This window comes from Balaenoptera musculus, chromosome 3, assembly GCF_009873245.2.
Source record: "Balaenoptera musculus isolate JJ_BM4_2016_0621 chromosome 3, mBalMus1.pri.v3, whole genome shotgun sequence".
NCBI classification, from domain to species: Eukaryota; Metazoa; Chordata; class Mammalia; order Artiodactyla; family Balaenopteridae; genus Balaenoptera; species Balaenoptera musculus.
This window is the reverse complement of record NC_045787.1, coordinates 63,313,566-63,338,001: the sequence shown is the minus strand read 5'-3', so window position 1 is coordinate 63,338,001 and position 24,436 is coordinate 63,313,566. Positions and strand designations below refer to the sequence as shown.

The 24,436-nt window shown below is 38.0% G+C and overlaps 1 protein-coding gene across 1 annotated transcript in view; it reads left to right on the top strand.

The window, feature by feature from the left end:
* ACOT12 (acyl-CoA thioesterase 12) overlaps positions 1–24,436 on the top strand; it is a 56,378-nt gene extending 31,942 nt beyond the window's left edge. The window contains exons 8-15 of the mRNA XM_036848918.1: positions 644–794; positions 1,301–1,356; positions 1,642–1,705; positions 2,381–2,464; positions 19,762–19,895; positions 21,651–21,779; positions 23,154–23,280; positions 23,553–24,436. Of these exons, the coding sequence (XP_036704813.1) occupies positions 644–794; positions 1,301–1,356; positions 1,642–1,705; positions 2,381–2,464; positions 19,762–19,895; positions 21,651–21,779; positions 23,154–23,280; positions 23,553–23,702 (895 nt within the window). The 3' untranslated portion in view covers positions 23,703–24,436. The remainder of the gene's footprint in view (positions 1–643; positions 795–1,300; positions 1,357–1,641; positions 1,706–2,380; positions 2,465–19,761; positions 19,896–21,650; positions 21,780–23,153; positions 23,281–23,552) is intronic.

Sequence of the window (24,436 nt, the reverse complement as noted above, 5' to 3'; positions counted from 1 at the left end):
TGTTATGATAAGTTGGTTTTTGTCTCATAATAAGTGTGACTGTATGTCCTACTTGATCCAGGATGGTCTTGGTTTGCACCTGTCATAATTATTAATTCTTCCTTTCACTCTCAAAAGAGTCATGTGGTCAACCACTTCATAATGGACCTGTCATTTATCACCATGAAGTCCAAACCACTTCCCAGTTATTTTTATTATTCTTGATACACAAAGAAAAGATTTAATTTAGTATTTTTTTCTTTTTAAATGTAAAAATGAACATCTGTGTTTCCTATCTAGTTTCAGTGTTCGATGCTTTTAAATTATAGGACTATTGTTTTTAGGAGAGAAAACTTGATTTTGGCACAGTTTAACCACCCCCTCCCCCATTACCAAAATATGTTCATGAAGGTATATAAAGTTCCACTGGCCTTTTTACCACTTGAAAGTGGGAAAGTAAAGCAGAAATGCTCCCAGGAGCTTGTACATCAGATCAATCGACCTGATGAAATGGATGTTAACAGTTGCATAGATTAGCAGATGACAATGAAACAACCCAGGGTCCTCATTCTCTTCCTTGCCTGGAGGAGGTGGTGGGGCAGTGGGCAGAGTAGGCCTGGCATGCTCAGGTTCTCTGTCCACTGCCCTTGTCGCCCATCTGCAGTGTCGAAGTGGGAGTGCGCGTGGAGGCCTTTGACTGCCAGGAGTGGTCTGGGGGCCAGGGCCGTCATATCAACAGTGCTTTTCTCATTTATAATGCTGTCAATGATAAGGAAGAACTGATCACATTTCCCAGAATCAAACCGATGTCAAAGGTCAGTTATTAGCACTTGTGGTTCAGTAATCAGACCACTTATTCTGGGGAAGCTGTGGGTACAGAGCTCCACCCAGAATCTTTCCCTGCACTGGCAACAACCTCCATGTCTATTCCCCTTTGGTTTTCTTTCTTTTCTGCATCACAAAGTAAAGCAGTCTTTTTCTTCTTTTTCCAAATCACTCTAGTCATTTATTTAAATGGTGAAGTCCTTGAAGACCTCACATCTACTCAGCCACATGCTGCTGTTGGAAGCATATCGTCTTCCGTGCCTCATTTCTGACTCTCTTCTCCCACTTTACACCCAGTTCTCTATGCTGCTCTACGCTCATCGGAATTAAGTCTTTCGGAATAAGCTGCCTTACTGCCAACTCTGACCTGAAGATAGTTCACGTAGAGACTCCTTGTCCCAATTAGCCTTTTCAACTGACTTAGGCGAGAGAAGCTTAAGGATTGTAACACTAAAATATTAGAAATTTATTGATTTTACTTTGTTTTTTATTTAAGGATGATTTTAGACGGTATCGTGGAGCTCTTGCACGCAAGAGAATTCGCCTAGGCAGGTAAGGGACTTAGGTGTAAGGATTTTATGGAATCTTCTGTCATCTGACAAATTACATAGCAAAGAGCCCTCTCTGTGTCTCTATTCCCATATAATGTAAAAAGAGAAGGTCTGATGTTTTCTGACTGTGGAGACTACTGTGATGGAAATTGTTCTTTCTGATTGTTCCACCAGTAAAGGCAGCTTTTTAAAACTGCTGATTTCAGTTCAAGAAACTGTCATAGTTATTGCTGTGTGCTAAATACAGGGAAGAAAACTGTTATTTAATATTTTAATTTTTTTCCAGAAAATACATTATTTCCCACAAAGGAGAGGTTCCACTTTGCATACACTGGGATACTGGCAACCAGGTGACAGTTTTATGATCTGAAGTTCTTCATGTAAAATCACTTCATTACAAAAATGGAAATCCCCTCATTTAACTGACTCATGTTGTACCTACACAGGTTAGATGAAAAGGTGAATTATAGCAACCAGTCATCTCAAAATGAAACAAAACCAAGCTATCAGTAACTAGTTATCAGCCAGCTGCTTCACTGCCTTGTTTGAATTATATGTATAGTTCCTGAGTTACAGACTCTGGATGCTCTGCCATCAAATGCATTCAAGCAACATAGGACATTGAGATCTGGTGTTTCATCATAGCATGTGTTGAATGACATGCCCACTGGCTTGCATTTTTATAACACAATAGCAAAGTATTAGTCATTTTAATGTTTTTGACCATAAAATGTAAAGGGAAATCCAAGTTTACTTATTACCCGTTGATTACAAGTCATACTGAAGGGTGTTCTTGTCTTTGCTTAGGATACTAATTAAAATGATACTAATCTGCTAAGCATATATGACTCACATTACCTGTCTGAATTCTGCATTAAGAGTTTGAGACAGAAATTATGTTCCTGTAACTTAGTTCTAACCTCAACATCATCACTTTGGCTCTAACAGTGCCCACTTTCTAAGCAGAAAATATTTGATCACATATCTGCACTGAACTCACAGTATTTCAAATATTTGTGTTTTAGGTATCCTTGAGTAATGGCAATGTGGAGGCTCTCAAAAGCCTGGCGGCCAAAAGTGGTTGGGAGATTACCAGTGCTGTGGAAAAGGTAGGAGGCATCCAGGTATACACACAACCCGTTGCCCATCACAAATGAAAGTTGTCATGGTAGTGGTTGTTCTGCTACTTCTGATGCTGCTTTTAAGAAGGAAAAAATGGAGATCAAGATGGCAGAGTACAAGGACACTGAGCTCACCTCCCACTATGAACACATCAAAAATACATCCACATGTAGAGCAATTCACACTGAAAACAAACTGGAGAGTGGCAGAAAGACTCTTATACAACAAACAAGGCTGTAGAGAAAGATCCACATGGAGTCAGGTAGGAGGGGAAGAGAAGCAATCAGGTCAGGACCTGCATCCCTAGGATAGGACACCTCAGCCCTGGGGTCTGATACCAGGAGAAGGAGTCCCCTTAGCTTGTTTAAAAACCAGTGGGACTAACAGGAGGGCTATAAGAAACCTAGACTCTGCTCTTAAAGAGCATACACATGCTTCCTGGCTCCTGGGAACCAGGCAAAGGAAGCAGATTGAAACTTCCCAGGGCTCTGGCTGGTTTCCTGCAACCACCCCAGTGCACACCCTGGCCCATGCCAAGCATCCACTCCAACCCCTCTAGCTCCACTGCAGCTCCCCACTAGGGTGAAGGTTGCCACTGCTGAGGAGGTTGCACAGCTGGCGGAAATGGAGCCAGCTCAGACCAGGCACTGCATCTGAACAGGGCGAGGGTGGCCATTACTGGTGCTCATGAAGGTGGTGTATCACGAGCAGTCTGGAGCTCTGACTGGTGTGCCAAGACTGCCTAGCACATATCCCAGCCTACACCAGGTACCCACTCTGGGCCTTCTTGCTCCAGCACTTCTCCCCTCTGTGGTGATGGTGCCACTGCTGGAATAGGGGAGAGCGCACACTTAGATGGAACAGAACTAGCTTGGATGCAACTCTCAGGGCTTCTGCGCCAGCACCTTGGGACCCCCTCACTGTCCCCAGTAGGAAAGTAATGGCCACTAAGCATAGGAGAAGCCCTAGCTCACAGCTAGCTCTGGCTTTAGCCCCTCCATATCCAGCCCCCCCTCCCACCAAGGTGATAGCTGCCAGCACACCCTGGGGGAAGATGTGACTCATGCTCACGTCAGATCCAGCTCTCCCACCAAAGCCACTGGGCAGATATGGACTGCATATGGACGTTCCCACACAAGGATACCCTTCAAGACCAGAATAAGTAACTGTTTCACCTAATTTCATAGAGACAGAGAAAGTTAAGCAAAATGAGAAAACAGAGGAATTTGTTTTAAATGAAAGAACAAAAAAACCTGACAAAACAACTAATGAAACAGAGATAAATAATTTACCAGATAAAGAGCTCAAAGCATTAGTAATAAGAAATGCTAACTGAACTAGGGAAAAGAATAGATGAACACAGTGAGAATTTTAACAAGGAACTAGAAAATATTAAGAAAAGAACAAGTCAGGGATAAATTAGGAGTTAGGGATTAACATATACACACTACTATATATAAAAGAGATAATCAACAAGCACCTACTGTATAGCACAGGGAACTCAGTATTCTGAAATAACCTGTATGGGAAAAGATTCTGAAAAAGAATGGATATATGTATATATATAACTGAATCACTTTACTGTATACCTGAAACTAACACAACATTGTAAATCAACTATACTCCAATTAAAAAAAAAAAAAAGAAGAACCAGTCAGAGCTGAAGAATACAATAACGGAAATGAAAAACACACTAGAAGGATTTAAAAGCAGACTAGGTAATAAAGAACACATAAGTAACATGGAAGATAGAATAATGGAAATCACCCAATCAGAACAGCAAAAAGAAAAATAAATTAAAAAACATAAAACCAGTTTAAGGGACCTCTGGGACAACATCAAGCATACTAACATTCACATTATAGGGGTCCCAGAAGGAGAAGAGAGAAAGTGGTCAAAAATGTATTTGGAAAAGTTATGATTGAAAACTTCCCAAACCTGAAAGAGGAAACAGGTACTCAAGTACAGGAAGCACAGAGAGACCCAAACACGATGAACCCAGAGACCCACATCAAGACATATCATAATTAAAATGGAAAAAGTTAAAGAAAAAGAGAGAATTCTAAAGACAGCAAGAGAAAAAACAGAGACACATACAAGGAAACCCCCCACTCCCCAATAGGCTATCAGCTGATTTTTCTGCAGAAACTTTACAAGCAAGAAGGGAGTGGCATAATATATTTAAAGTGCTGAAAGGGAAAAACCTACAACCTACGATACTCTACCCAGCAAGATTATCATCTAGAATTGAAGGAAAGATAAAGAGCTTCTCAGACAAGCAAAAAATAAAGGAGTTCATCAGTACTAAACCAACCCTAAAATAAATGTTAAAGAGTCTTCCCTAAGTGGAAAAGAAAAGGCTACAACAAGAAGTAAGAAGTCATAGGAAAGGAAAAACCCCACTAGTAAAGGCTGTGGATCAACCATTTAAATAAGCTAGTATAAATATTAAAAGACAAAAACCATAAATAAAATAAAATATAACTACAATAAACAGTTAAGGGATAAACATCAAAAACATAAAATATGAGGGAGGAGAGGAAAAAATGTAGATCTTTTAGAATGTGTTTGAACTTAAAGGACTACCAGTTTGAAACAAGCAGATAGTTACATGACAACATATATGAACACCATGGTAACCCCAAATCAGAAACTTAAATAGATGCAAAAAAAACAAAAAGAAACGAACTCAAGCATACTACTAAAGAAAATAATCAAACCACAAGGGAAGAAACAAACAAACAAAAAGAAATAAACAGAGAAGAACTACCAAAAAAACTGGAAAACAAGTAATAAGATGGCAATAATATCAATAATTACTTTAAACGTCAATGGGCTAAATGCTCCAATCAAAAGACACAGGGTGGTTGACTGGATAAAAAACAAGACCCTTCTATATGCTGCCTACAAGAGACTGACTTCAGAGCTAAACACACACACAGACCAAAAATGAGGGAATGGAAAAAGATTTTATACAAACAGAAACAGCAAGAAGGCAGGGGTAGCAATAATCATATCAGACAAAATAGACTTTAAAACAAAGTCTATAACAAAAGACAAAGAAGGGCATTATACAACGATAAAGGGGAGGAAGACAAGATAGTGGAGTAGAAGGACTTGAGCTCACCTCCTCTCATGAAAACACCAAAATAACAACTAACTGCTGAACAATCAGTGACAAAAAAGACTGGAACCTACCAAAAAAAATATTCTACGTCCAAAGACAAAGTAGCCACAATGAGACAGTAGTAGGGGTGCATTTGCAATACAGTCAAATTCCATGCTCACCAGGTAGGCAACCCACAAACTGGAAAATAATTATATCGCAGAGGTTCTGCCACAGGAGTGAGAGTTCTGAGCCCCATGTCAGGCTCCCCAGTCTGGGGGTCTGGCATCGGGAGGAGGAGCCCCCAGAGCATTTCGCTTTGAAGGCCAGAGGGCTTGACCTCAAGAACGCCACAGGACTGGGGGAAACAGAAACTCCCCTCTTGAAGGGCACACACTAGGTCTCATGTGCACCGGGACATAGGGAAAAAGCAGTGACTTCATAGGAGCCTGGGCCAGACCTACCTGCTGGACTTCGAGGGACTCCTGGGGAGGCAGGAGGTGGCTGTGGCTTACTGTGGGGACAAAGACACTGGTGGCAGAGGTACCAGGAAATATTCATAGGAGTGAGTTCTCCTGGAGGACTACATTTTGACACCAAGACCTAGCCCCACCCAACAGCCTGTAGGCTGCCAAGTCTTCCTGAGCCCACAGCCACCTCTAAACACACCCCTTGACATGGCCCTGCCCACCAGAGGGACAAGACCCAGCTCCACCCACCACTGGGCAGGAACCAGTCCCTCCCACCAGAAAGCCTGCACAAACCTCTTAGACCAACCTCACCCACCAGGGGGAAGAAACCAGAAGCAAGAGGAGCTACAATCCTGAACCTGTGGAACAGAGACTGCAAACACAGAAAGTTAAACAAAATGAGATGGCAGAGGAATATGTTCCAGACAAAGGAACAAGATAAAAACTCCAGAAGAACAATTAAGTGAACTGGAGATAGGCAATCCACCTGAAAAAGAATTCAAAGTAATGATAGTAAAGATGATCCATGATCTCAGAAAAAGAATGGAGGCATAGACTGAGAAGATATAAGAAATGTTTAACAAAGAGCTAGAAGACATAAAGAACAAACAGACTTGAACAATACAATAACTGAAATGAAAAATACACTAGAAGGAATCAATAGCAGAATAAATAAGGCAGAAGAATGGATAAGTGAGCTGGAAGATAGAATGGTAGAAATCACTGCTGTGAATAAAGAATAAAAAATGAAAAGAAAGGAGGACAGTCTAATAGACTTCTGGGACAACATTAAATGCACCAACATTCGCATTATAGGGGTCCCAGAAGCAGAAGAGAGAGAGAAAGTGCCTAAGGAAATATTTGAAGAGATAATAGCTGAAAACTTCTCTAACAAGGGGAAGGAAACAGTCACCCAAGTCCAGGAAGCACAGAGAGTCCCATACAGGATAAACCCAAGGAGGAACATGCTGAGACACATTAATCAAATTGACAAAAACTAAAGGCAAAGAGAAAATATCAAAAGCAACAAATAACATACAAGACAATCCCCATAAGGTTATCAGCTATTTTTCAGCAGAAAGTCTGCAGGCCAGAAGGGAGTGGCACGATATATTTAAAGTGATGAAAGGGAAAAACCTACAACCGAGAATACTCTACCCTGCAAGGCTCTCCTTCAGATTCGACAGAGAAATCAAAAGCTTTACAGACAAGCAAAAGGTAAGAGAATTCAGCACCACCAAACCAGCTGCACAACAAAAGCTAAAGGAACTTCTCTAGACAGAAAAGAAAAGGCCACACCTAGAAAATTACAAATGGGAAAGCTCACCAGTAAAGGCAAACATACAGTAAAGGTAGGAAATCATCCACACACGCATATGATATCAAAACTAGCAATCATGAGAAGAGGACAGTACAAATGCAGGATACTGGAAATGCATTTGAAATTAAGAGACTATGAACTTAAAACAATCTTGTATATATATAGACTGCTATATCAAAACCTCACAGTAACTGCAAACCAAAAATCTACAACAGATATACACACAAAAAAGAAAAAATAATCCAAACACAACACTGAAGATAAGTCCTCAAATCACCAGAGAAGAAAACAAAAGAGGAAAGGAAGAAAAAAGACCTACAAAAACAAATCCAAAACAAGTAACAAAATGGCAATAAGAACATACATATTGGTAATTACCATAAATGTAAATGGATTAAATGCTCAAACCAAAAGACACAGACTGGCTGAATGCATACAAAAACAACACTGGTAATATATGCTGTCTATAAGAGACCCACTTCAGATCTAGGGACACATACAGAATGAAAGTGAGGGGATGGAAAAAGGTATTCCATGCAAATGGAAATCAAAAGAAAGCTGGAATAGCAATACTCATATCAGACAAAATAGACTTTAAAATAAAGACTGTTACAAGACACAAAGAAGAACACTACATAATGATCAAGGGATCGATCCAAGAAGAAGATATAACAATTGTAAATATACATGCACCCAACATAGGAGCACCTCAACATGGCAAATGCTAACAGCCATAAAAGGAGAAATTGACAGTAACACAATAATGGTGAGGGAGTTTAACACCCCCCTTTCATCAATGGACAGATCATCCAGACAAAAAAATCAATAAGGAAATACAGGCTTAAATGACACATTAGACCAGATGAACTTAACAGATATTTATAGAGCATTCTTTCCACAAAAAAAGAAAATGACAGGCCAATATCGCTGATGAACACAGACGCAAAAATTCTCAATAAAACACTAGCAAACCAAATCCAACAATACATTAAAAGGATCATACACCATGATAAAGTGGGATTTATCCCAGAGATGCAAGGATTTTTCAATATCCGCAAATCAATCAGTGTGATACACCACATCAACAAATTGAAGAATAAAAACCATATGATCATATCAATAGATGCAGAAAAAGCTTTTGACAAAATTCAACACGCATTTATGATAAAAACTCTCCAGAAAGTGGGCATAGAGGGAACCTACCTCAACATACTAAAGGCCATATATGACAAACCTACAGCTAACATCACACTCAACAGTGAAAAGCTGAAAGCATTTCCTCTCAAGACAAGGATGTCCACTCGTGCCACTTTTATTCAACATAGTTTTCGAAGTCCTAGCCATGGCAATCAGAGAAGAAAAAGAAATAAAAGGAATCCAAATTGGAAAAGAAGAAATATAACTGTCTCTCTTTGCAGAAGACATGATACTATACATAGAAAATCCTAAAGACGCTACCAGAAAACTACTAGAGCTCATCAATGAATTTGGTAAAGTTGCAGGATAAAAAATTAATACACAGAAATCTGTTGCATTTCTCTACACGAACAACAAAAGATCAGAAAGATAAATTAAGGAAATAATCCCATTTATTATCACATCAAAAGGAATAAAATGCCTAGGAATAAACCTAGCTAAGGAGGCAAAAGACCTGTACTCTGAAATCTATAATATACTGATGAAAGAAATTGAAGATGACACAAACAGATAGAAAGATATACCATGTTCTTGGATTGGAAGAATCAATATTGTCCAATGACTATACTACCCAAGGCAGCCTACAGATTCAATGCAATCCCTATCAAATTACCAATGGCATTTTTTATGGAACTAGAACAAAAAAATCTTAAAATTTGTATGGAAACACAAAGACCCTGAATAGCCAAAGCAACCTTGAGAAAGAAAAATGGACCTGGAGGAATCAGGCTCCCTGACTTCAGACTATACTATAAAGCTACAGTAATCAAAACAGTAAGATACTGGCACAAAAACAGAAATATAGATCATTGGAACAGGATACAAAGCCCAGAAATAAACCCATGAGCCTATGGTCAATTAATCTATGACAAAGGAGGCAAGAATATATTGGGTTGGCCAAAAAGTTCGTTCGGGTTTTTCTGTAACATGTTACAGAAAAACCCGAACGAACTTTTTGGCTAATCCAATACAATGGAGAAGAGACAGTCTCTTCAACAACTGCTCCTGGGAAACTGGACAGCTACATGTAAAAGAATGAAATTAGAACATTCTCTAACACCATGCACAAAAATAAACTCAAATGGATTAAAGACCTAAATGTAAGACCGGATACTATAAAACTCTTAGAGGAAAACATAGGCAGAACACTCTTTGACATAAATCGCAGCAATATCTTTTTAGATCTACCTCCTAGAGTAATGAAAAGAAAAAGAAAAAGAAAAAGAAAAAGAAAAAGAAAAAGAAAAAGAAAAAGAAAAAGAAAAAAATGGGACCTAATTAAACTTAAAAGCTTTTGCACAGCAAAGGAAACCATAAACAAAATGAAAAGAAAATATACAGAATGAGAGAAAACATTTGCAAATGATGAGACCGACAAGGAATTAATCTACAAAATATACAAACAGCTCATGCAGTTCAATATCAAAAAAAAAACAAACAACCCAATCAAAAAATGGGCAGAAGACCTAAACAGACATTTCTCTAGGAAAGACATACAAATGGCCAAAAATAACATGAAAAGATTCTCAACATTGCTAATTATTAGAGAAATGCAAATCAAAAAAACAATGAGGTATCACCTCACACCAGTTAGAATGTCCATCATCAAAAAGTCTACAAACAATAAATGCTGGAGAGGGTGTGGACAAAAGGGAACCCTGCTACACTGTTGGTGGGAATGTAAACTGGTACAGCCACTATGGAGAACAGTATAGAGGTTCCTTAAAAAACTAAAAATAGAGCTACCATATGACCCAGCAATCCCTCTCCTGCGCAAGTATCTGGCAAAAACCATACTTCAAAAAGATACATGCACCCCAACGTTTGCTGCAGCACTATTTACAGTAGCCAAGACATGGAAGCAACCTAAATGTCCATCAACAGAGGAATGGATAAAGAAGATGTGGTACATATATACAATGGAATATTACTCAGCTGTAAAAAAGAACGAAATAATGCCATTTGCAGCAACATGGATGGACCTAGATATTGTCATACTGAGTGAAGTCAGAAAAAGAAAGACAAATACCATATGATATCACTTATATATATAAAAAAATGATACAAATGAACTTATTTACAAACAGATACAGACTCAGAGACTTAGAAAACAAACTTATGGTTACCAGGGGATAAGCGGGGGAGGGATAAATTGGGAGATTGGGATTGACATATACACACTACTATATATAAAATAGATAGCTAATAAGGACCTACTGTATAGCATAGGGAACTCTACTCAGTACTCCATAATAACCTATATGGGAAACGAATCTGAAAAAGAATAGATATATGTGTATATATATATATATATATATGTATAACTGTATCACTTTGCTGTAAAGCTGAAACTAACACAATATTGTAAATCAACTATACTCCAATATAAAATAAAAATTTTTTAAGTGATAAAAGGATAAATACAAGAGGATATTACACACATTAACATGTGCACCCAATACTGAAGCACCTAAATATATAAAGCAAATACTAACAGACATAAAAGGAGAAATAGACATTAAAACAATAATAGAAGGGGACTTTAACACCACACTTACATCAATGGACAGAACATCCAGACAGAAAATCAATAAGGGAATGGTGCTCTTAAACGATACAATAGACCACTTGGACTTAATAGAAATCTAGAGGACACTCCACCCCAAAACAGCAGAATACACATTCTTTTCAAGTGCACATGGAACATTCTTCAGGATAGATCACATGCTAGGCCACAAAACAAGTCTCAACAAATTTAAAAGGCTAAAAATCATATCAAGCATTTTTTTCAGACCACGACACCATGAAACTAGAAATCAATTACAGGAAGAGAAAAGGGAAAAACACAGACACGTGGAGACTAAACAACATGTTACTAACAAACCAAGGGTCAATGAAGAAATCCAAGAGGAAATCAGAAAATACCTCAAGACAAATGAAAATGTAAACACAACCTTCCAAAATCTGTGGGATGCAGCAAAAGCAGTTCTACAAGAGTAGTTCATAGTGATACAAGCTTACCTCAAGAAAAATCTCAAATAAACAACCTATCCTACCATCTGAAGGATTTAGAAAAAGAAGAACAAAGCTTTAAGTCAGCAGAAAGAAGGAAATAAAAAAGAAGGAAAATAAATAAATAATAATAAAGAAAATAAAATACAGAGTAAAAAAACAATAGAAAATATCAATGAAACCAAGAGCTGGTTTTTTGAAAAGATAAACAAAATTGATAAGCCTTTAGCCAGGCTCATCAAGAAAAAAAGAGGGAGGACTCAAATAAACAAAATAAGAAATTAAAGAGAAGAAGGGACTTCCCTGGTGGAGCAGTGGATAAGACTCTGTGCTCCCAATGCAGGGGGCCCAGGTTCGATCCCTGGTCTGGGAACTAGATCCCCCATGCATGCCGCAACTAAGAGTTTGCATGCCACAACAAAGGAGCCCACGTGCCACAACTAAGACCAGGTGCAACCAAATAAATAAATAAATATTTTTAAAAACAAGAAAGTAAAGAGGAGAAATTACAACAGATATCACAGAGACACAAAAAAAATCATAAGAAAATACCATGGACAGTTATATGCCAACAAATTGGACAGCCTAGAAGAAATGCATAAATTTCTAGAAACACACAATCATCCAAGACTGAATCAGGAAGAAATAGACATTCTGAACAAACAGTGAAATTGAATTAGTAGTCAAAAAAATTCCAGCAAACAAAAGTCCAGGACTGGACTGCTTCACAGGGGAATTCTACAAAACATATAATGAAGAGATAATACCTAGCATTCTCAAACTTTCCAAAAAATTGAAGAGGAGGGAACACTCCCAAATTCATTCTATGAGGCCACCATTACCCTGATACCAAAACCAGAGAAAGACACTACAAAAAAGAAAATTACAGGCCAATCTTTCTGATCAATATAGGTGCAAAAATCCTCAACAAAATATTAGCAAGCTGAATCCAACAATATATAAAAAGGCTCATACACCATGATCAAGTGGGATTTATTCCAGGGATGCAAGAATGGTTTAGTATTTGCAAATCAGTCAATGTGATATACCACATTAACAAAAGGAAGGATAAAAATTATATGATTATCTCAATAAATGCAGAAAAACATTTGACAAAATTCAACATCCATTCATGATAATAACTCTCATCCAAATTGGCATAGAGGGAACATATCTCAATATAGTAAAGACCATATATGATGAAATCACAGCTAATATCATACTCAGTAGTGAAAAGCTGAATGCTTTTCCTCTAAAATCAGGAATAAGATACCCTTTCTATTTAACATAGTATTGGAAGTTCCAGCCACAGAAATCAGACAAGAAAAAGAAATAAAAGACAACCAAATTAGAGGGGAAGAAGTAAAAGTGTCACTATTTTCAGACAACATGATACTATATAAAGAAAACCCTAATAAAGTCTCCAACAGAAAGACTATTAGAACTAATAAATGAATTCAGGAAAAGTTGCAGGATACAAGACTAATATACAGAAATCTGTTGCTTTTCTGTACATTAATAATGAACTATCAGAAAGAAAAAAACAAGAAAACAATCCATTAAAGTCACATAAACAAGAATAAAATACCTAGGAATAAACTTAACCAAGCAGGTGAAAAATACATTCTCTGAAAACTATAAAACACTGATGAAGGAAATTGAAAACGACAGAAAGAAATGGAAAGATATTCCATGTTCATGGATTGGAAGAATTAACATTGTTAAAATGACCATACTACCAAAGCAATCTATAGATTTAATACAAACTCTACCAAAATACTCATGACATTTTTCACAGAACTAGAACAAACAATCCTAAAATGTATATGGAACCACAAAAGACCCCAAATAGCCAAATCAATCTTGAGAAAAAAAGAGCAAAGCTGGAGGTATCACACGCCCTGGCTTCAGAGTATATTACAAAGCTACAGTAATAAAAACAGTATGGTACTGGCAAAAAAACAGACACATACAACAATGAGACAAAATAGAGAGCCCCCAAATAAACCCACGTACTTATGGTCAATTAATTTATGACAAGAAGGCAAGAATACACAATTGGGAAAGTCTCTTCAATAAGTGATGCTGGGAAAACTGGGCAGCTACATGTAAAAGAATGAGATTAGAACATTTTCTCACACCATATACAAAAATAAACTCAAAATAGATTAAAGACTTAAGACTGGAAACCATAAAAATCTCTGTTTCTTCTAGCAGAAAACAGAGATGAAAAACTCTTTGACATAAATCATAGCAATATTTTTTTGGATCTGTCTCCTAAGGCAAAGGAAACAGAAGCAAAAAAAAAGAAAAGAAAAAAAAATCCAAATGGGACCTAACTAAATTTAAAAGCTTTTGCACAGCAAGGAAAACCATCAACAAAATGAAGAAACAACCTGCTGAATGGAAGAAAATATTTGCAAATGACATGACCAATAAGGGGTCATATAAACAGCTCATACAACTCATACACATAAACAGCTCATGCAACTCAATATCAAAAAAAAAGCAACCTGATTAAAAAATGGGCAGAAGACCTGAATAGATATTTTTCCAAAGACATACAGATGGCTAACAGGCACATGAAAAGATGCTCAACAGTCCTAATCATCAGAGAAATACAAATCAAAACCACAATGAGTTATCACCTTACACCTGTCAGAATGGCTATCATCAAAAAGACCACAAATAACAAATATTGGTGAAGAAGTGGAGAAAAGGGAACCCTAGTACACTGTTTGTGGGAATGTAGACTGGTACAGCCACTTGGAAAACAGTATGGAGGTACCTCAAAAAACTAAAAATAGAACAACCATATGATCCAGCAATTCTACTACTGGGTATATATCTAATGTATAAATATAGATATGTACATATATATAGATTCATATACAGTCACATATATATTCATATATATAGGATTATAAGCTATAAAAATATTAAATCACTATGTTATACACCTGAAACTAATAGAATATTGTAAATAAACTGTATTTCAATTTTTTTTTTTTTTTTTTTTGCTGTGTTGGGTCTTTGTTTCTGTGCAAGGGCTTTCTCTAGTTGCGGCGAGCGGGGGCCACTCTTCATCGCGGTGCGTGGGCCTCTCACTATCGCGGCCTCTCTTGTTGCGGAGCACAGGCTCCAGACGCACAGGCTCAGTAGTTGTGGCTCACGGGCCCAGTTGCTCCACGGCATGTGGGATCTTCCCAGACCAGGGCTTGAACCCGTGTCCCCTGCATTGGCAGGCAGACTCTCAACCACTGCGCCACCAGGGAAGCCCCAAGTATTTCAATTTTTTAAAAGGTAAAAAAAATCTTCGGGGGAAATTTAAGAGTCAAGTATCTTTCCAGCCCTGTCTCTACTCCTCCACACTGGCTGATCTAGGGTCCTTCAAATCGCCCTACACATTCCTACCTCTGAGCTTAGTTCTCATGTTCCACCTCTCTCTCCTCCTCCTCTCTATCTACCCCAGTCCTACCTGGTCTTCATGACCAGGACAAACGCTTTTCCATAAAGCCAATCACCCCTGACTGAAGGAACTTATCCCTCTAGGAACTCCTTTAACAATTACTTCTTTATGATTAACTTGTCAATTAATTATGCATTATCTCATGACATTTCTCCCACAGCTACGTTGAGTTAGTATTTGTCCTACATAGTAATTTAACTTTTTACACATGGTCTTTTTCCCTAACTAGATTATAAACATCTTAAGAAAGAAGCCTTGTCTTGACATCTTTCTTCTCAGCACCTTTTACAATGTTTTGCATGTCATCAAAGTTAAATTAATGTATATCATTTGGATTTTAATTTTATCTAATTTCAAAGGTATATCAGGAGACCCTTTGAGGCTGATGTCCACACTAAACAGATTATAAGCTCTTTAAGGACCATTTTGTTCAGGACTATAGTCCCAGAACACAGCACTGCCTAGCATTCAGGAGATGCTCAAGAATGCTGACATTTTGTCTATGCTCACATTTCAGTGTGTACTGTTTTTCATCATCAGTGAAACAGTAGCCTCTAAAATATGATTACCATATGTTCTGGGTTTCCTGGGACAGTCCTGGTTTTCCCATCATAATTATTAACAGTGCCTAAGTGTTCCACTTTGGATATTAAGTTATATGGTCACTTACCCTGAAATCAAAGCAAATTCAGATACTTCATTTATTGTTTTCAGCTCTGACTTTGACCTTCTCTGCGTGTTTTGGCTTTGGTTGTTTGCTTTTATTATGTCTTGGTGCTCACTTCTGAATCCTTTCAGGGTCTTCCTTACCTTCTTTGGATCCAGTTAGGTTTCCACCTGTGTTTGGTTCAGTGATGCAGAAATACAGGTTTAACATAACTAAGTTACTTGCTTCTCTTTATCCCTCATAAAAGCTGCTTCAAGACTGTTTTCTTTTACTAATATGAAATCTGTTTCTTGCATCATTGCTGGCATCCAAGCATTCATGAGCAGCGTAGCAAAGGACAAACTCATGTCTGGAATGAAGGACGAGAACATATTTAGTGAAGTCATTAAAATTTCAATTCTTAAAGAGTTTGGTGCCAGAAACCAATCTAAACAAATAAACGTATATTTGCTAGTGTCTAAGGAGAGCCATCAATAATTAATTCTTAAGTTTTGTACAGATACTTATTAGAGAACACTGTATAATTAAACATTCTTATGTTATCTCTGTTGAATTTGAAGCCCTCCTTTATTTTTTAGATTGTATTTATAATAAAAATCTAAATTTTTCTTTCTGAGTTATCCCCCTCTTCTCTCCCACTTTTTAAAGCTTTTATTTGGTTTTTTTAACCACCTTCACCATTATATGCTTTTAATTTAAAAATACAGCTCACATTTTTTTCTGTCACCTTTTAGCTGAATAAATTCTTACCACAAAACAGTCTGTTAAGAATTATACTTATTTCGGGTTATAAAAATCTATACTTATTTTGATATAAATATTGATAGATGGCAAAATTCTAAAATTTCTAGTATTTGTAATGAAATTGGGCAGTATTTACTGTTTTAACCCATATTTCATTTTCAATGTATAGTGTTGGAATTAATAATACCAGTAATACAAGGAGCAAAAGATGAGCCCCCATCTTAAAGGAGCTTATAGTCTATTTTGAAAGCATCACATATATACATATCATAGCTGAAGGATAATTTTAAGGTAGTTTATAAACAAGTGAGAGATTGTAGTATTTAAACCACAAAGGTCAGCTCTTAGGCAATTCAAAGTCAGGGAAGACAGTTGTTTAGAGACAGCTTTGGAGAGGAGTTGATCCTTTCCTCCTTGAAGATAGTGTAAGGGTAAATTGCTGGAGGGGTAAAGAGTGCTTTCTAGGCAGTGAGTAGCTTTGAGCCAAACCTTCCTGGTTGGAACTGGCATGGGTAAGAGATTGGCCTGACAGGAGTAGCTTTTTATTTAGGGAGTAGCTGAGAGTGTACTGGAAGCCAGAATGGCAAGGCTCATGTGAAAACCTTCACGCAGTACAAACCCCACAGGAAACAGACCAAAGAAGAGCTATTCTCATTGAAGCTGGGGAGGGGCTGGTCCCAGAGCTCCACCTGATCATGTCTCCTCCCCTTAGCCCGGGGGGTAACCTACCTCCAAGGATGCTACCCCTCTCCCCATGACTCTGTAACAACCAGTTTTGTTCTCCTTTCCGCAATATAGGCTCAATAACATGTTTGTCAACAGATAGTATAAAATTCTAAAACTTTGAGTTATGTCCTCTTGCGCTATTTGTATAAGATCCAAACCCATTAAACAGAATCTTATTAGAATGAAAAAATATATCATTAGTAAAATGTTAACAAGCACCAGCAGATTTTGAGCCTACTATAAACTTCATTTCATAGACTAAAATTCTCCAGGCACCAAATGATAACACATTTGAGATGATAAATGGAATTTAACCTGTATCCTTCTAAGCATGAAAGGGAACACGTTTTCTTGGAGAGTTGGTCTTGGAGAATTTTTGCACTAAGCAAAAGTTGGCTTTCCTAAAATAGTAGGGTTTAAAGAGAACCAACATCAACCGCTGCCTTTCCTTGTCTGCTTTGTCTGCATCAATGTCATTAACTCTGATTGTCTGCTACTTTTAACTTTGGGGAAAGGATCAAAATATCATCCACTCATCCAGTACTGTACTTGGCACTGGATAAGTCAAGTGAGCTTCATAAGGGCAGAATTTAATGATGGCTACTTAGCGTGAAGTTTGTTTTGGCTCCAGGATAGGAAGTAGCAGCATGTATCTGCAACCTGGGGAGCAGCTTCCTGGAAAAGTGCTGTGATAGTTTCCTAGGGCTGCCATAAGAGTACCACAAACTGGGTGCCTTGCAGTTTTGGAAGCTGGAAGTCTGAGATCAAGGTGTTGGCAGTGTTGGTTCCTTCTGAGGGAGTGAGCGAGAATATATTCCAGGTCTTTCCCCTAACTTCTGGTGCTTTGCTGGCAATCTTTGGCATTCCTTGGATTGTAGGTGCACCACCTGACCTCTGCCTTCACCTTCATATCGGGTTCTCCCAGTGTGTGTGTGCGTGTGTGTGTATGTTTACGTGTCCACATTGCCCCTTTTTATAAGGACACCAGTCATATTGGGTTAGGGGCCCATTCTACTGCAGTATAACCTCATCTTAACATATTACACCTGCAATGACCCTATTTCCAAACAAGGTCACATTCTGAGCTACTGGGGGTTAGGACTTTAATATATGAATTGGGGGAGGGGGGGACACAATTCAACCCTTAAAAAATGCTCAGTCCAGTGTTACATCCCACTCCACCCTGGTTCCACCAAGGTTGACCATGGTTGCCTCATGGCCAGAATCTGACTGAGGTGGTGGGATTCACTCTCGCCCCCTGCCCTTGCCTCCTCTGAGACTGCAGAGCCTCAACAGCTGGCTAAGAGCCACATGGACACCAGGCTTTGATAAGGTGACTTCCCTCTGGATTTACACCAATGAATCTGCTTCAACTTCTGCTGTACGGGGGGCAAAGGTGGGCACGTCTATGCTGGGGTGAGTCTCACCACCAACTACAGCTGCATTCATGGTTTTCTTTCTCTTTGATAAGTGCCCACAGCCTACATCATGTCCTCCTTTGCAGGCTCAATTTAAAGACAGGCTTGGCACTGAGGTCAATTAGAGAGGTAAAATAGCATAAGCAAATAGTCACTTCTTACCTTTCTAAGCTGCTTTTAGTCAGTTTCTCATTTCTTCATTCTCTTCCTAAAGATATTTATGTTTAAATAAAGGTTTTCTCCCTCACAGCCTGATTTTTCCATCTGCTTGATTCCTGCAGTGAAGTCTTAACCCTATGTTTGTTTGTCTTCTCACAGCTTGTTGCCATGGGAATGATTATAAGATGGCAAATTTCAACACTGTCTTCAAAGCACCCTGAAAGAGATGGAGAAAATGGGCAGGATAGAAATGTGCTCTTAGCTGAACACATATCTCTGATTACTGGCCAAAGCACAGTAGAAAGAAAGTTCAGAGTAACAAGGGATACATTAATGCTTAAGTATACATCAAATGGATCCCCATGACAAGCCTCCTCTTATCTAAGGAATAATAAGCACTAGAAACCCAGGAATTGGCCACCTTGAAAGATGAGCTCTTGTGATTCACAAATGAAAGAATGCTTTGTGCTGAAGAAACGCTTCAGCGGTCCTGTTGAGAGGCTGAGTTGGTTCTAGAGGTGTTGACTTACTTCCTGGGTTCCCTCAGCCCACATGAAGGCATGCCTGACATCCTGAGAAAGTATGTTAGGCTGTAGCCTTGGCTCCAAGGTCTTAGGGGGAAATGAAGCACTGACTTGCCCAGCAGTCTGGTTATAATTTCTGCTTTTCCCGGATAGAGGCAGGGAAATACCACAAAGAGATAAAGAAAGAAAGGCTTATGTTCTTAATTTTTCATCAGAAAAACTATTGCACAATAATAACCCACCCTCAAGTCACATATTGTTTAGATGACACAGGGGCATAGCATCCTGGTCTGAGCTCTAGACATCCAAGTATTTAAAGTGAACTTGCCATCATTTGGCTTCATTATTATCCAGGTGCCAAGATGCGTTAGCTAGTGCAATCAGCCTATGACTACGTATATATGCTTGTGGTTTTTAATATAAAAACACCTATATTTCTTTTGTAATTTTTTTCTTGTTATTTTCTTTTAGATAAAAATATATACTCTGGAAGAGCACAATATTTTATCTGTTTGTGTTGAAAAGCATGTGGAAAGACCAGCACACTTGGCTTATCATCTCTTGTCCGACTTTACCAAGCGACCTTTGTGGGACCCCCATTATATGTAAGAATAAATTTTAAATATTTTCTTATTCAACCCTGACATCATGTAAAAGATGACCTCTACATTGCAGTCTATCTCCATTGCCCAATGTATGACCTATTGTTTTATTAAACAGTATTTGCTAAAGCTTGCTCTGCATGGAAAACTGCATCAGGTGCTACTGAGAGACACAAAAATTATTATAATCATCTATTTTTCATCTATATTGAGTTGACATGCTTTACCCACAACTATTGTACTCCTATCAATAACTCTTCAAAGTTGATATTATTCCTATTTAACAAGAGAGAGATCCCAAGACTTGCCAACATTACACAGGCAGTAAAGCAATGGAACATGAATTGGAACCCAGGTCTGTCAGGCTCTGAATTCCACACTCTTGTACTTTAATACACAGTCTCATTGCTCTTGAGGAAGTGATTATCAAATAGTCCCTCCAACTTCCAACTCTTGATCTTTATTTGGCAGTCCCCTCTTTTTCTGTGAAGCAGCACTCCCTGGTGAGAAGCTGGGAGAAGCAGCTGTGTGAGTACACTCCTTCCTGCTCTCCATGCCTGATCAGGGCCCACTCCTGTCAGCCTACATCTCTTCTGTTACTCCTTGTCTCCCACATCCCTAATCCAATCTTCTCCACTCTCCCTCCTTTCCTGGAATGCAGAGCTGGGCATCTTGTCAACTGCACTGTCAGGGTAACACCCCCTTCTCCAAGGAGTCCAAGCTCCTGGGCTGCAGGGCTCAGGCTTCATGGACATCTTGCTTGAAGGAAAGGATTGGTAAGATTATACCTATTATATTCAGCATTACCATTTACTTCCTAATTTGGACGAAGTAGAGTTTCACCTTTTAGATGTCCAAATCTCACTGTGATTAACAGCATGTAACAGACAATTTAACACCACTAAAGTGAAACATCTCTGGGCTCATGTGTTACATTTGCATAGATGCCAGAATGATACATCCTGGTTAATGTTACCATAATAAACATTCGGAGAGAAAAGGAAACACTTGACGATTTTCTTGCGTTGATCTTTGTAGGTACTCTGTAAGTACAAAGATTTTAGCAAGAATGATGCCTAAACTTGCTGCTCTTTTCAAATGTTTCTCCCACTATTTTCTATATCACCTGACATTCTAGCCTAATTGAACTTGAATGAAGGAATGAATGAGTTCTAATTCCACTTACTTTTTTTTTGCATCTATCATGATTCAGGTACTGTGCCAGGTGTTTTCATTTGATCCTCACAATAACCCCATAGGTACTATTATCTACATTTTATGGATGGAAAAAAAGTGACTTGCCTAACATAACATAGCTACTAAGTGGCAATCTGAGACTCAAAGGCAAGTTGCTTGATTCCAAGCTTAGTGCTCTTTCCCAATATACGATATTCCTTTACCTCAGAGTCATTGGATTGTCCATATAATTCACTAGTCTTCAAAATATTATTACTTGATCCTAGAGAAAAGTAATTTTGTGGAAAAAAGAAAAGCGCCTTTCTCTGCAGTGTTGAAGGCAGTGACCTTAGAGTCAGATGGCCAGCATTCTTTTCATCACATGCAGAATTATTCCTTCTGGCCAAACAACTCTAAAAACGGACTTTAAGAAATGATGCTGGCTTTGGGGGGATGGTTATGTGAGCAGAAGGGTGAATATGGACACCAATAATGAAGTTATGCAAACAAACAAAAGAAAGGAATGCCTTATTCTACCAGGTAGAAAAATGTAGACTTTCTGTCACTGTTCTATTTACATAGGTCCTGTGAAGTCATAGACTGGGTAAGTGAAGATGATCAGATATATTATATCACTTGTCCTGTGGTGAATGATGACAAACCCAAAGACTTGGTAGTACTTGTTTCACGGAGAAGGCCTCTCAAAGATGGGTGAGTATATGTTATTCAAGTGTTACAGCAATGTCTTACAGTATAGAGTAGAAAGAAAAAGTTGATATGAAAATAAGGAAGTCAATGGAATAAGCATTTCTGGTCTTGAATGATGCTCATGTGAATTTTTTCTAGATGAGGCTTTAGTTATCATTAAAAAACAAACAAACAAAGAACCAGAAAGAAACAATTATCTATTAAGTGCCAGCCATGTGCAAGGCATCTGTAAGACTCGTAAAGCAGTTCTCTTCCCTTTTGCTCTATGCAGATGTAAAACGGATATTTAGCAAACCTTCAAAATATCCGTTATTGTAAAAATGCAATGAAAGCCAAATAAAACACCAGGAATTGGTTTTGGTTCAGAATTTACAGACTCAACTGTGCTAGACACCCAAAATGGCTGGCTGTCAATTAGAGTGTCTGTTCATGGCTTCTCCATGGGCACTGGGCTTCTCAGAGAATAGTGTCTAGGTTCCAAGGGGAAGGGTCCCAAGAGCAGGTGTGCAAAGGGACAAGAAGTGGAAGCTGCCAGGGCAGTTATGGTCTCCCCCTGGAACTAGCCAGCATTATTTCTGATGTCAAAGCTGGCCTATAGAAATAATCCCTCCCGTGTGGGATTAATGCACATGGATGTTCAGTGTAGTATCATTTACTATGGCAAAAGATATTAGAAATAAACTGAAGCTCCATCTTATTAATTATGGTAGAACCATACTACAGAGTACTACACCAGCATTAAAAAGGATTAAGTAGTCACGGAGGCATTGATACAGAAACACCTCCAAAGTTTCACCGTTAGGTGAAAAATCAAATTATAGACCAATATTTGTAAAATGATTGTATTTATGTAAAAATCTACATACGTCCATTTGCTTACATAAATGTTATATATTTATAAAAAGATCTGGAGGATCACAATATAACGTGGTCATCTCTAGGATAAGTATGTATTGTGCTTATGGTGGACTGAAGGATGACTTCTATTTTCTAATGCATAGGATTCTCTATTGTTTGAAGGTTCTTTAAAACAATGGTATTATTTTTTCATTAAAAAAAGAAGAGATTGAAATTACAATCCATTAGGGCAACAACAAAAAAAAAAACCAGTTTGGAGGTTGACTGCAGCTTTGCAGAATTATACAAAGTATATGTAATTCTTAGGCAGAAAACACCTATGGCCCTTATTATTATTTGCTATACTTGAATGTATCCATAGAGAATGTTTTCCTATGTATACCACTCATCTAAAAGATCTGGGTGTCTATAGTTTTACTTCTACTATATAAACAAGTTGCATTAACTGTAGGAATTTATTTTCTAACAACTATTCTTTGTTTCTCTCAAGAACTTTGAAAATGTCCTTTTATCTTTCAGTCACACTTACACGGTGGCAGTGAGGTCAGTTATTCTGCCATCAGTCCCACCTTCTCCACAGTACGTCAGAAGTGAAATCATAAGTGCCGGATTTCTCATCCGTGCTATTGACAGCAGTTCATGTACCGTAAGTTTGATGAAACATCTGCAGATTAATTTGTTCCTACAGATACAGAGGAACCTTTTACCTGGATTTACTAATTAACTGTAATTCTGCAATGTGTGTCCACCCACACCCACCAGGCAATCCTAAGGTCATCCTTTCAGATCCATTCCCAAAAGATTAGGGTCATAGCCTCCCCTACACCAACAAGATTGATTGAGATCTCTGCTTGAAAAAGCTCTAAGTCAATAAGAAATTAAAATATTGTTTTGTTTTGCTTTGTATTTTTGAAACAGGTATCTTACTTTAACCAGATTTCTGCTAGCATCCTTCCTTACTTTGCTGGAAATCTTGGTGGCTGGTCAAAATCCATTGAAGAGACAGCAGCCTCCTGTATACAATTCATAGAGAACACTACTGATGATGGGTTGATAAGCATATTTTAAATGATAAATTTTAAATTATCTGTCATTTTATTTTCCACTTTCAATTTCAAGCACCCTTAGCTCTGACACTTGACAAGCTTCTGGGCCACAAATAATTTAATATCAGTCTAAGCAAAATGCAGTTATGAAGAGGTTAAAAAACAAAATGCATCCCAAGTCCAATACCAGTGATTTGGGTTAACATTAAAAGAGCTTTAAAACTCTGTTTTAGATCACCCGTGGCTTTGCTCCCTTACAGGGGCACAGGCAATGGAAAATTTCCCACATGCAATATTATGTGTTCTGTAAAATGGTGGAAGTTAGGTTAAAATAATCAAAACATTTTTAGGCTACATGTTCTGTTTGAAAGTTTACAAAATTTTATAAAATCAGAAATGATAAGTTGGCTAGTTGATTAATAGTATGGGGTTGTTCCATGTACAGCAGGTATCTGTATGTCAGGAGCATCTGACAAGATGTATTACATGTTTTAGAGCTTTAAATTAGGAAGACATTAAAACATAATGGAATCCAATCAATTTTAGTAATAGGAACTACTTTCCTAGTGTCATTTAACATATATCAAGTTAGCTGACCAATTTAGTATCTATTGCTCTATCTACACTCACAAAGTACCTGCAAAATGTGATATTGTAGAGAAAGCATTAACTGAGCTCTACTTTCATAATCATTACATTAGAACTTTATTCCCTAGGCTTTTTTTAGAAAAGTATTTATTTTATTTTTGGCTGTGT